This window comes from Numida meleagris, chromosome 5 (genome assembly GCF_002078875.1).
Source record: "Numida meleagris isolate 19003 breed g44 Domestic line chromosome 5, NumMel1.0, whole genome shotgun sequence".
Lineage (NCBI taxonomy): Eukaryota > Metazoa > Chordata > Aves > Galliformes > Numididae > Numida > Numida meleagris.
This window is the reverse complement of record NC_034413.1, coordinates 44671252-44685791: the sequence shown is the minus strand read 5'-3', so window position 1 is coordinate 44685791 and position 14540 is coordinate 44671252. Positions and strand designations below refer to the sequence as shown.

General features: G+C 40.2%; 1 protein-coding gene across 1 annotated transcript in view; it reads left to right on the top strand.

The window, feature by feature from the left end:
- The window catches only part of SATB2 (SATB homeobox 2), a 122428-nt gene that overhangs the window by 39679 nt on the left and 68209 nt on the right, over positions 1 to 14540 (top strand). The window contains exon 3 of the mRNA XM_021400151.1: positions 13251 to 13377. Coding sequence (XP_021255826.1) covers positions 13251 to 13377 — 127 coding nt within the window. The remainder of the gene's footprint in view (positions 1 to 13250; positions 13378 to 14540) is intronic.

The following is a 14540-nucleotide window of genomic DNA, read 5'->3' as shown; positions in this document are numbered from 1 at the left end:
AAGAATTTTCTGGCATTACTTGGAGAAAAAAAAATGAAGAAAAGAAAATCTAACTTAATTTTTTAAATATCTTTTTTCCTTTAAATTTACTTTGTGTTTTATTGTATCAGCTCCCTACAAGTACTTTACTGCTTCTGCTATGAAAATCAGTAAAAGGAACATGATTTAAACAGACTGCTTTGTTCTCTCCCAATATATGGGTATGTATATAATATTTGCAGCCACTTAAAAGGTATTATGCGTGTTCTATAGGAATAGTTATTCCATCAAGTGTTTAATAACGTATATGTAAAACTGATCCATAAGAGACTATCTGAAGAAAGATTTGCCATGGCAGTTAAGTGGGTTATTTTAGTGGAAAAAATGAAATGTTTTTTCTCCTTGGCTCCAGGGAGAGATGGGTCTGTGCAGCCAGCCTGTGAAATGTGTAGCCCATATGTGTGTGGACAGCTAACATTGAGGTGCAAATGTGACTGGCAGGCACCGCCAGGGCTGCCTGTGGTGTTCCTTGGGATACCCTAGAGAAGCTGGGCCTTGCCCCTTTGTGCCCTGGCATAAGTTGACAGGGCCTGGTGGCAGGGACCTGGGCATGTCAGGAAGGGATTTGAGGGGGCAAGCATCCCTTGCTCATCCCAGCAGACAAAAATCATTGCCATCTTTAGTGATGCCCTCTTCCTCTTGTGTTTTTTTTTTCTTTGTTTGTTTGTTTTGTTTTTTGATTTGGGTAACATGCATGGGAACGTAGATGGGAAGAGAAGTCATGACTCAGGCTGAACTGAGAGTAAGTTGTTGTCTTCGGGTAGGAAGAGGGGATGTTAGAGGTTTGTGGTCTGGAGATTTATTCCTGTAGAGCTCGGAGGTAGCTGACCATTGTTCCAAGACGAAGCAGAGTGGCATGGGTGGGAGGATGGAGGCAGCAGGGATGTGGCCCCAGGGTGGGTGGCAGCAGGAACTGACTGGCCAAGCTGCTGCCACGAGGGAGTCTCGTCTGGGGTTCAAAGCATCTCAAAGTCTGAGACAAATCTGATCTGTTTTAGTGGGAGAGAGCACCTATTAATGTATTTGTAAGCTAAAAATGAAAACTATTCACTTCTTACAAGAGGCCTAAAGCACTGGCAACAAGACAGAGACAATTTTCTAGCTGAGGAAGTGAACGGCGACTTTTTCTATCTCCTGTGACCTAGGAAGAGTGTGCATCCGATCAGCCTGGCACATCTACCTATTTCTTGTGAGATTTTGGTTCTGAGAATTCCGTTTCTCCCTCTGGCAGAAAACAGCTGAGCCGTGATAATAACATAACTTTGTAATTCTAACAAGATCTTCCTGAAGTTTGAGTGGTGACATCTTGTTATATCTGCTAATATTGTCCTTCACTATAAAATTTACACAAAAGATGATCTGAGATTCCTCTTACTTAAATATGACATGAGACACAGCTAATACACTATGATGCCTTTTGTATTCTCTGTACCTGGATGAAAGATGGTTAAGTCCTTTGTGTCTTCATTTTGATATCTCTGATTTGTGACTGTTAAGAACTTGTGTTACCACAAGAAGAAGATAGAGTATCTCCATTGCAAACTGTTATAGTTTGTATCAATTAACAGTGTTCTTTAGATGTTCCCAGGTGCAGGACCTCCAGATCTTCAGTTTTCTTCTTCAGATATGCAGCAAAAATGTTTTACCTTAGAATAGGTAGAGGGGGTTACAGTGAGGCCAATGTTTTGGACCACCAGCAACAGAATCACTCTTCTCTGGGAAGATTGGGTAGAACTTCATTTACAGCAAGATTTGATTGAACAACTTCAGAAATTCTTTGTAAGCAACCTGTTAAGTCTAGCAAAGTGTATCTAAAGAAGCCATTTCCCACAAAATCTTATAGATTCATCCATTGCTTACCAATTTTATTAAATATTTAAAATAATTTTCTCCTATATTATGATTTTCACAGTGTGACACCATTATATTTTATATCTAGACTGCGGTGTAGCCAGGTGACACTGACTGGGACCCTTATTGCAAGAGCTTTGCAAATTAGTTATTCTGTGATAAACTGTAAACCAAGGCCATCATCTGGAGAACATGAAAGCCATTTTAATGATGATAGGCTCTCTGAATTTTCATGCCCAATAAACTCAAATGTGAAATGGAAAAAGGAGAGTATTTTTGAGGCAGCAGATTTTTCTATGTGGACAAGATTTGGTGACAAGCAACGCAGTGGTCTTGACCCACAATGCTGCTGATCAAGAAAGCATGCAGAAAAGCTCAAATTAACAAAGAAAGGCCTGTTCTCAGAGAGGTGCAGACCGGAAGTGCTGGAGCAACCTCTTCACTCCACATATACTTCTCTCCCCCCCCACCCCCTCCCCCACTAATTAGAAACAAGTTTCAACTTGTTTTGATGTCTGAATTATTTTAATATTTTAGGCATCCCAGAATTTCTGGATAATTCTTTAGTAACAAGGCTTCTACTTGCTCAGAAAATCTCCAGTTCTTCGTAGTTTATACCTGTCTTGAGATGCACAGTAGGGAACAACTGATAATATTTAATCTCTAAATGAACAACAGGCTTTGGGGGAGCAAAATAGACTTTCATTAAGATGCAGATACCCACTCTACAACCCACAGCCCACCACCTGAGTGATGCCAAGGGCAGGGAATAGATACTGGCTGCGGGAAATGACTGTGTCGGCAGAAACCAGATTGAGGCTTTTCCTCCAGGGTGACCTTTGAAATCAATCAGATTGTGAAAACGATAAACCTCCCAAACCTTCTTCTTCATTTTGTGTTTGCTGTGCCTGTAGTGCTCCCTCAGTGCTGAAATTTACTCTGGTTTCTTGTATGCAAGAGGAAAGGGAATACGTTTGGGTTATTGGAGAGTTGTTCTGCTGTGCATTCTGGAGTACATGTGCATGCAGCGTTTTCTTCTTTCCATATAAGACTTTGGGAAGTATTTATTTGTCTAATTATGTCCTTTATCCGTGGTGTTATTAGCTGAAGTCTTCAGTCAGTTACTGTGTATTTTTGAGTTGGAATGAACTGGCAGCAACATTATGGCTGTACATTATGGTAGAATGGCATATTTGGCAGATTCTCCATTATTGGTACCAGTTTTGGAATAAGGCATCATCCCACTGTATCTGTATTTAATGATATTCCCCAGGACTGTGATCAGTCCTCTGGATTCCCCTTGTACTTAGAAATGTAGCAGCTGTATATATGTGGGCCCGAGACACCCGGAACTCTGGGAAAGGACTAGAAGTGACAGTCTTTTTGCCTTTTTCATTTGAAGTATCTCCATGGCAGATTTTTAGCCCTTCCCGTTTGAACATAAGATGTAGTCCAGAAGAGAGAAAGAAGTGGTGAGAGCACTGAGCTCTGGAGGAATAGGATTCTGGTAATGAAGTTGGTTTAGTACAGGAGTTTTGGTGTTAATCAACAGTTTATTTCTCCAGAATACCCATCACTGTGGCTGTTGTGATAACCTGTGTGTTAAGGTATCTGCAGTGCCACAGAAAAAGAGGCCTGAGGGTGCTGGTGTGTTGCCTTCCAGCATGGCAGGCTTGAAGCACTGACAGCTCCTTCCTAGAGGATGAGTCCCAGGAGATAACTACAGCTCTTCACTCTCGTGTGGGTGTTAGCAGTGCCACCAGCGCTTGAGACTTTATTGAGTCTTGCACTGTCAGTTAAAGTCTTTTAAACTCCACAGCTTTTAAATCCTGTGATTACTTGGTAATCTTAGCTGCTGCATAAAGAAGCACTAAACTGGAAATATTTTAAAGTATGATTTGCCTGTGCTTCAAGTTTTGAGATACAAAGTGTGAATAACTCTTTCTAGACTTTTCCAAGTGCAATGAATTTATATTTAAAATTTAAAAACTTCTTTTAAGTCTTTTACTCACAAATTAATGTGAGGGTGAAAATGCTAATAGGATCCAATAAGGATCTTGTGGCTTTGTAAGGAAATAGATTCAGTTCTAGGAAGATGTGGGCTAACAAAACAAATCTGGGTTCATCTCAGTATGATGTGGGCTCGTCTATGGTATAAGAGGAAACTGTTCTTTTCAAGTCTGGTAACAGTTCCTGCTCACTCTGAGTCATCTCCTCTAGTGGTGAAGGACAGTCTTTTTTTTTTTTTTTTTTTTTTTGTTTTGTTTTGTTTTCTTTTGTTTTCTGCTGATAGGAAATTTAGCGTAGTTTGGTAACCAGCATAGCTTTATTTAAACTTATCAGAAATGCAGAGTTGTTTTGCTCTTCACTGGAATAAAAGAGGGAGATGAGGAACTTCAGAATCAGGTTATGGAGTGAAATGGATGTCAGTAATGGAAGAATTTGTATTGAGTTTAATGCTATATACCTGAACTTACAATGCTGCCCCAATTAGAGACTAGGACTTTGAAATGAAAGATTACAACCTTAAATATAATATTCTTTGTCTTTCTCTAGTAGATCAGTTTGTAATGGAAGGGTAAAATTTGATCCTTTGCTTTTTACTCCTTTGTGAGCTCGGAAGAAAGCCTTGTCCTAAAGATGAACAAACCTTCAATCTCTGGTATACTGCACATTTAAAATTTACGTATGCATGCGTGTTTACGTATAGATAATCTTGCTTCCATGTATTTTATTTTTTTAATATAAAAAGTACTGAAATACAACACTTGTCTCTCTTTATAACCTCCTTCATGGTGAATCCATTTCTTAGCCAAATGTTGTTAGAGAAGCTAGAATTAAGCCTATGGACATTGATCTGGATATGCTCTAACTCAGAATAATACAACTCCAGAGAGGAAAAGAGTTCTGAGTCAAATTGCAGAGGTAACAGAGACCAAATCTTCACATGTGGCATTTATGTTAAATTAGTGGAGGCAACTGTTCCTTGGGGTTTCCAGTTGAAATCCTCCGTCCTTCTTTTTCCTCAGCATTTCATGTTTTCTCACCCCGCTTGTTAGATTCTGTCCTACCAGTTCTTCTGTTTTTTTTGTTGTTGTTGTTTGTGGAATTCAAGAACTGAATGTGTAGTGGGAGGAAAGAAAAGACAAGGCAAGCCAAAAGTAGTAATTTTGTGAAAAGCCATTCTGGTAATTCTGTATACAGTGTAAAGAAAACCCCTCAAAACCACAAATTTTGAACTAAGGAGATTAAGCTGTTAAACTGTACGGGCCAAAATATGAATCTGCATTTAGTTTAGGGGTTTGTCTGTGCAGCATAGCACACTGTGTGTCCTTATTTTTTTCTTTGGACTTGAGACCCATGAATTTTCAAATCTACTTGTAGTTGACTCAACGCAAAAATGGTTGGCTACTGTATTTCTACGGTCTGAGCCAGATTTCTGTGCTTTCTGTAGTTGTGTTACTGTGAGTAGGCAGGATATTCAGATTCATACAAGGCCAAACAATGTCCATAGGCTTAATTCTTAGCCTCTTAGCTACTACGATGTCCTATTAGCAATGTTTTTGTATAACCTTTAAAATGTGTTTTATGAATTCAATTCCAGTGCCATGTTATTGTGCTTTTTTCCTACTCAGTGGGCTGCCTTGCCACGTGGGGGTTATAGGCGAGCAACGAAGCTGGCTGAATTGAAGGAGTCTGGGGGCACTTGCATCTTTTTAAAAACAGATACAGGTTTTCCATAAAGAAGGAAAATGTTTTCTGGCTCTTCCTCTCTTCTCCATTTGAAAGTAGCACAATATACAATCCAAGAAAGGTTTCTGGAGGGGAAGGACTAAAGATGATCTCAGAGGTTGTCTGCACAGATGCCTTGTTCTCCTCAGCGTGAGGCATGTTTGTGGTGGTTGTGTTATGCTGGCAGGAGGATATTAAGAAGGTTAGTTAGAAAGCAGACCTTTTGTGTGAAGTTCTAATCTTTTTACACATGTTCTGCCTCTTGTAGGTCAGGAGGTGGCTACACAGTACCAGTGCACCGAGTCCAGAATTTTGGGCTAGATCAACCAGGCATCATTTGTTGCTGTTAAAGAGGCATATTGTGCAGCAGAGAAAAGCATCAACTATTGAGTACGCTGGCATTCATGTTTCTTAGTAACTGAGGCAAATATGTTAAAGTTCCAGTTTTCAGCCTGCACGGCTGAAGCGGTAAACATTGCAGGTCCCCAGCAGCCTGCGTTGGCGCTCTGGGAGACACTGAAACATACACAGGGCCTGTGGCCTTGGTGCCAGGCAGGGTGGCAGAGAAGCAGCCAGTGTTTGTCCTGGGAGGCTGGGACTCAGTGGGAGGCAGCTGTTCTCAAAAGTGAAAGGAGGAGTGATGGTTTTGAGATAGCAAAGCAAACTTTCATGCATGGGAACAGCTGAAGAGAGCTCTTTGACCAGGGAATTGCCTGAGTTGTGTTGCTCGTGGTCTGGATCTTGCAGGCATTCAGCAGCCACTGGTCCCTGCCAGGAGGCCTTTGCTCCTGTGGAGCTGAGCAGGCTCAAGTGTTCCCAGGTTTGAGCTGGGAATAGTCTTGCTGTAAGAGTAGAGGTAGCCCAAAAGACAAAAATTTAATGCAAAAATGGACATGTGCCATGTGTTGGGCTTTGTGTGGGGATGACCTTAGTGAAGGAGTGGGTGCTGCAACCCTACAGGCACTGGGGCTATTGAATAATACTACTGAGAAAGTAGCACTGTCGTGACGATGGAGGGCAAAGCTGAACTCTGGAGGGACAGCGTTATGAAACTCATCTGCTAAAAGCTGCTTAATATCCTGGACACAGTAGCCTTTCTGTCATGAGTTTTGATGACCAAAAATACTTTTTTCTTTTATACTATGGAAGTGATGCTTAGAGGAGTTGTTCTCTTTCTCAGAAACAAACAAACAAAAAAAGAGAGTTGAGGTATTCCTTCTCTTTATATCTGTATTACTTCCTGCTGTCCAAGGTAAGTACAGACTGATCCCCAAAACAGCAAAAGAGAAATGTTATTATGCATGGCTAAATGCTTTTCCTCAATGGAGATAACAGTTTTAAAAATAATGTAAGAAAGACTTAAAAAAAAAATACTGTTTGGTAATATTTTGTACCTCTTTTTATTCATTGCCCTCCTGTATATTTGTAGTGTTTATGATCAATTACATAATTTTAAAAAAGGTTTTTTGCTTTGTTTTTCCTGTTTCCTTACCAATTATTGGCTGTTTTTCAAACAGAATAGGGAGATGGAAAATTAAATAAAGACTTCCAAAATAACACGCTTCAGAAACATTTATTTAGTTTGTGAGTTCATTCTGTTCTCTCTCCCCCTACCTCCCTCCACTTTTTTTTTAAAGAAGATCTTTATTAATTTAGTTTAGTAACTTAGTCCCTATATTAAATTAATCTAATAAAAGTCAGTCCTCACATAACATTTCCCAAATGTGAAGCAGCATCTATTACATGAGGCACAATCTTTATACAGTAAAATGTAAACCTGATATGTAAAATTACAACCCTGTTTGGTATATGTTATTTAAGTCAAATACTTTAGTATAGTCAATCTGGAGGAAAGGAATGGGCAACGCTACCATTCAAAACATTAAAAACTCAAACCAAGCTTCACATATCAAAGCAGTCTGTATTTGTGAAAGTATCCTAAAGTTCAGCAATTAAACCTTGAAACACTAGCAATCTTTCTGTTGACAGTTACTCATACCCATGTTTCTATAAACATTTCAATATACAATCATAGGAGTATATAATCTATATTAAAATCTGCATATTACTACAGATCTGCAAGCCGGAAAGGCTAGATGAGAGTATTTGAATTGACCAACCCATTGCATTGTTGTGCCACAAAATTTCATTCAGTAAGACCCCTTTTGTACACATGGTTTATGATAGTGTTTCAAAAACAGCAATAGAAAACATCTCCATGCAAGTGGCCTTGTGCTGCCAGATCTTCAAGTGGCTCGGCCATGCCTTTCCCTTGGGTGAAGGTCATCCTTTTGTGTAGAGCCCTAAAGTTGCACAAGCTGGGATGGAGTGTTAGTTGCTCATGGAGTGTGCGTGTTCCCGCTGATTTGTGTATGTGTACATCGCAGTGTAATCACATAGTTTATTCCTGTTCTCTCACTAAATTATTTCCTATGGTCTGAAATGAGGAGAAGGGGGTTTATTTTGTATTGGCATAAACATAGGATTATGCTCGCTGTGTGCTTTCAATCACTAAATCACCGATATGTCAATTGACATAATACAGTCTACCTCACAGGGATGTTGCAAGGCTTAATTAATTAATGTTTTTAGAGTGCTTCAGGATTCTGTGATGAAAGGCGCTTTAGAAGTGCAGAGGAGGATTATGCTGATTATTTTTCCCATCTATTACCCCGATATGTCACTGATTGAAATTCAACAGAAGAATATGGGCACCCCTATAATGGCAGGCAAAGGCAGTATAATATTTTAAAAATTACCGTAAGAGCTAGAAAAGGCAACTCAATAATACAATTTTGTAATACAAAAATTACCGTGGTCTATTTTTTTATCTGCTCCTGTTGCTTTTTTTCCACCTTTCTGCTTGAAAATTCATTCCTTTTGCTGGATTAACAGTAATAAGTACAAATTATGTCTTTATGTTGTTCCAGTTTGATGATATATTGCAGCCAGGGCACAGGTTAGAAACACAGGCTGAGTTATTATGTACTGCACGGTAGTGATTTCCTGCAAACTGATTTATGGATAAATAATTTGATGTACTTATTACATGGGATAGGCAGTTTTAAATTTCTGTAACAAAGCGCAGCTGAACAAAGGAAAATCACTTGCTACAGCATAGAGACAAGACAAATCTGAAGAGGATAAACAGATCTAATCAATGTCAGGTATGTACCGGTCTTGCAGGGGTCTCTGTCAGCAGTGGTTGACAGGTACACAACTTAGTTATCCAGGGGCAGGGGTCTTGCTGAGTGTTTCATCAAGGTCTTTTGTTTGGAGCTGTAAATTAGTAAGAAGTGTTTGGGTACTAATGCCAAACTGTAGTTTCTGCTGAGTTCTAGCTGATTTTATAAGAGCTCTCTTAAAAAGTAAGAAGTTTAACTAAGACTATTTGATTGAACTTGTGGCATGGCAGCAGACGGCGGTTGTGTTCTTCACCCAGCCTTGTGTTTGCAGTCAAATGCTTTCAGGTTGTGATCCTGTAACACGGGAAATTGAACTTTGGGATAGCCGTAGCATCATGGGGCACAGCTCTGGTCTGGTATAACATTGCCAAGTCAAATTTTCTCACAACATTTTGAAGTGGTAAATATAGCCCAGGAGACCACATGCTGGCTTGGGCACTGCCTATTCCCTCAGCCTTTTGGCACAGTGCTGGCCCACGGTCAATGAACATGGAGCTGGAGTGTCAGAAAAGAGCTTTGCAGTTCACAGTTTACAACCTGAGTGTGCCCATCAATCCACAAAGAGACCAATTACCTGCTTTAACACTTCATCCCTTATGAGTCTCAGCAGGTTACATTTGCTTATGCTTTAATAAATGACAATTTTTGGTACTGTGCATCAGGGATTCAAATGGTTTGTCAGCTTAGCATTGATAAGTGCATTTCTTAATCATGCTTGGTAAAGAATTGGTATTCTTTGCAATCCCTCTTTTCTGCGTTAGCCAAAGAACACAAAATTTCTTCTTTTTCACTCTCTGTACATACTTAGGCAAGCATCATCTATGATTCATTTTGTAGCTGTCTCCAGAAAACTGAGGTAGTGGTTGTGATGCTGGTATAAAATGTCCAGTTGTTGTGGATGAATTTGAGAGTTGAGCTCACAGAAGTGTGCCACTAGTCTGTTATGGCACGGCTGCGGGGAAAGGGAATTGCAGAAATTTAAAATTAGACTCTCTGTCTTATTTTTCGTGTCTGCATTTTGATAAAACAAATAAGTATATCTTCAGTGCCAGGTGAACACATTGCTGAGGTTTAAGCTTAATGAAAGATCTATCTTTGGCAGGACATGCCGTTAAAGAACCAGCAGCCAACATGAATAGAAAATCTCTTCTAAAGTATGCTCTGACAAAAGTTTCTTTTGAGAAAGCTGTTTGGTCTGCTTTTTGTCTCCAGTTGGCTAGCTGACCTGGGCAATGGTCAAGCATTTCTAGTGAGTTTTTGAGAGCTGTTTTCTTGTATAACATTTCTTTACCATGTAATCTTTGAAATCTGTAGAACTTTCCTTCCAAAGAACTTGCTACAAGATAAGAGTCCCAAGGGATCGTTGATACAAGAAAGAGAGTGAGACTCGTTAAGAAAACAGTTATGTGGATTCATGAAGGATGTGCTTTCAGATTTCCTGAGCAAGCTGATCTGCTTCTGGAACAGTAGCAGTTCACTGAAACAGACAGTGACCTTGGCTCACTCTTGTCCTCACTCCAGCGTTTCAGGTCATGGCAGAACAAAGCTTAGTCCCACCAGCTGAAGTGATTACATTAAAGCTCTGAGCTGTGCTGTATGGAGTCAATGAGCAAAGCCGTAAACAAATGCATGTGGAAGGTATGCCTTGCTGCTGGGCTGTTCTCATCTGTGGGTCACTGTTGCAGTAGAAGTCCAGGAGTCCTGGATGAGAAAGGACCTTCTTAGAGGGAAAGTTTTGGTCCACAGGTTTTAAATTCAGAGACATGGCTTTTAGCTTTCTGAGAATGGGTTTGCTCAACAAACTGGCATCATCTTCCCAAATGCAGCCCAAGAGTTCCCTTAAATACAGTGTTGGAGCCATGAAATAAACCACCTGCAAAGTCTGCCGAAGAGCTGGATGGAAACCATGGCTTCTGGCTATCATTTGGACCAGCTTAATGTGTTCTGGAAAAAAAATAATTCACACGTCGTATTACAGCGGCTGAAAAAATAGCGTACATCAGCAGTGCTGTAACATAGAGTAAAGGACTTGCAGCAGGTGTTAACATGCAGCGGCACAGAGCATTTTGGTAACACCTGTGTTTGTCTAAATCCAGCCAAAACAATTTCCTCTCCAGTTGTAGAGGAGGATTAGGAAAAAAAAGAAAGCCTACCTAACTTCCAGTAGTAGCAGACATTTGCTGTGAAGCAATTTGCATAGTAGTTTCCATGATGCACTGTGGGTATGCTTTAGTTTTTTTTTTCCTTGAGCTTTTCAGTTTGGGGACACCTTTGATAACTTCAGTGCCCCTCTACTGTCTCTTTGTCTCTCATCAGCATTGCCAGGGCCGAGCAGTTGCAGATGGAATGCTCTCCAAGTGCTTTCCTTAATTGAATGAAAAATAAATATTACCAATTTGGATGTGACTTATGGGGTGCATATGATGCTTATTTTTTCAATTACATGAAAACTTGGCATGGTTAAACATAGGAAGCCAAGTGTTCTGTGAAGCTGGTATAGATTTCTGGGTTTTTAGGTGATTTTGCTTTAAATTATTATATAGCAGAAGGGGGTGAAGGAAGTCAGCTGCTAAACTGTGTTTTCCCAGCATGTATTTCACTTGGTGGACCCTTGATGCTCATTTCGTGACTAATATATGCTGTACTATATGCATTTCTTGTTGTCACTAGAGATAACATTAAGTAAACTATCCCCTTAAGAAAAACAGCTTTTCTTGGCAAGTGGAGTATGACTCAAGGAGCCAGCACTGGAGACATACGGTGCTGTGAATGAGTGCTGTGTGTTACTCTACTGGATCGGAGTCCAGGCACTATTTATACTACAGCATATTCAGCACCAGATTGTTAAATCTTAATAGTGAAACAGTGCATCATTTAAATGTTTTTGTTCTGTTTATGTCCCATTTTCATGCATTGGATATCAAGCAATACTAGCTAACTTTTTGTTGCATTTGGACAAGATCTCCAGGCGCCAAGTTTTCTGTTCTGCTCTTCAAACATTAGCCTGTCTGTACCAGCCTGTTACATTGAAACTTTGTACCACTGAAGATAAATTAGGTCTCTTCTACCTTCTCTCAAGACGTGATGATAGAATACCTTGCAAATCACTATATCAATGGTAAATGCAAGCAATCAGGTGCTACAGAAAGGGAGTTTTTCTCTAATTATTTTCTCCTTTATGTGCGTGAAAGAGGAAAAAAACTACTCCATATCAGGTATTTAAAGGTCTCAGGAGCGTGGTATCCTCTTGTATCTGTGCAAGAAGTTTTGTATCACTGTTTCAGATGTGCTACTTATTTTACAATTGTGTTTTAAAGATCAGAATAAAAGATCTTTGCCATTTATTTTAGCTTGATTAATTCCAGAGCTGGTAAAGAACCAGTAGAAAGTAAGGAGATGGCTGGTGTTTCTTGGCTTCATAGCATCCTTCAAGAGAATAAATAGGCAGACCTCATCAGTTTAAATGGGAGAAAAGGTGATGAGCATCTTGTGGGGCTGAGCTAAAAGGAGTTATGTGGGCAGAGCAGTGGGGCAATGGCAACATGGTAAAAGAGGGAATGAAAGTAATAGTTGTGATGTGTTATATAGTACAGAACAAGGCTGAGCTGCTTTGTTTTCATGTAAGGTGCCACTGTGGCTTTTTTGTTTATTTGTTTGCCTTCTTCCTGGAAGTAATTCCTGGGTATTAGTCATTGTTTTTGGTGTGGGCAGGCCCTCTGCAGTTGTCTAAACAGAAATAATACCTCTACGCCAAATGGTTTACCATCAAAGTTTATAGTCTTTGTGACAAGCCCATCCAGAAGAGGTGATGATCCCTATTAAAGAATGAACGCAAGTAGAAACAGGATTTACAACATCCCCATTCTCCCCATGCTATTTTGGATTTGTGGTCAGCAGCTTACAGTTGTGTTTTGCTAAGAAAAGCAACTATCTGCATAGTGTGACTTGCAGCCAGGAGTGAATTCCTACTTCATGGATTTCCAGTGCTATCCATCTGCACTGAGGGTAACACCATGATTAGATTTTAACTGTGCTGAAAGCTCACATGAAGGTATTTTCCTGTTCAAGTCAAAACCAATGCATTTATTTGCTGAAAGGTTTTGGAGGCTACGAAGTGTGGACCGTAGAGTATTTAAAGTTTCTTCTAACTTAGAAAGGCAGTCTTTAGTGAGATGATGAAAGATGTGAAGGTGGGAAGCATTCTGTGCTTCCTTGAAGTAATTTAAGAGACAGGAACCTGTCAGCAACTCTCCACTAAGAATTTGAAGTCTATTCCTACTGTTTCCCATAGTTTGCTTCAGGAGTCAGTACAAAAAATCTTTTTTGAAAAAGACTGCAATAAGCCTCAAGGCACATATCGAATCTCCTGAATGAACCAGCTTATCAAAAGGTTTAGTAAACAGACAGTAAAATGCAAAGTATGAATGTTTTGTTTTCTTTCAGGAATAATCAAGCTTGGGAGGTGGAATCCCCTCCCTCTCAGTTATGTGACTGATGCACCAGATGCGACAGTAGCCGACATGCTACAAGATGTCTATCATGTTGTGACATTGAAAATCCAATTACAAAGGTGGGTGTTTCTAAACATCTGTCCTTTTCTGTTCTCTGAGCTGTTTTGCCAATTACAGCATTACTACAGAGATCAGCACATCCTGTCTTCATTAATTTCTAGTCTTTTGATGAAAGGGCGGGAAAAATGAAGAGAAGGGTAGGTCATCTGACAGCTATTTGGTGCATGTTCTGATTTTTTTGTTTTCTGAAGTAGCAGTATGGTAGCAGAGAGAGGAAGGGCAGAAGCTCGACTAAGTAAAGGTATGAGGTCTCTAAGGGGAGACTTTTCCACAGTCCCTGATTTGATGGGTTCTCAAGGCTGTAACGAGCACAAAAATTAAACACCTTGCATTTTTCCGGGGGTTGCATTGTGAAACCCAGGTCTTCTACTGCCAGTTGTCGAGATGGGGGAGGAGAGGAGCTTGCTGACTTTCCTTTTTCTCCAGTTGTCAGCCCAGGGGAAAGGCAAGAAGATGAGGAAGGGATCTGTTACTGCAGCTCCGTTTGGCCTTTGGAAAACATTTTCCTTTCCTGAATGCTAGTTCTGACTAGCAAAGCAAAACCTCCTGGTTCTTTTACACTTAGTTGCCCTCCTTTCCCCACTCCTACATTCTTTCCCCTTTTTCTCTATTGCCTTCAAAAGAGTTCTCAAACAGCAACTGGTGCCTGTGAAAGGGGTTGTGGCAGGGCATGCATGGCACTCTGTAGAAGTGGTGGTAAGCCTACATTGCACAGTCATTTGTAGTTTTATGGACAGGAGACATCAGAGGACAGAGGCAAAAATAACAGATACACTGGAATAATTTGTGCAAAGCTCATCAAATCTCACTCTGAACAAAATAAGAGTCCATTGATGGTGTGCACATACCTACCAACTGTTCAGTTTAGTTTGAAATTTGGAAGTAGTTGGTTCTTCACTAACGTTAAACTCTTAACATCCAGCATTTCCTTCCTGTTATCTCAGAGGTTGGTTGAGGTTTCCAGTTCCCCTTACAGACCTTTCCTTTAGTTTTCTATACTGTTACCATCTCTTGCCTCAGCTGCATCTCTTCTACACAGCTGTGAAAGCATCTAGAGTCTGTGCTTACTATAAAAGGAGTGCAGTAACTCACCCCTCCAGCAGTATGAGCTACCAGGAGTCCATCTAGCCTATTGTTCTGTCAGTGTTACCAGTGAGTATCA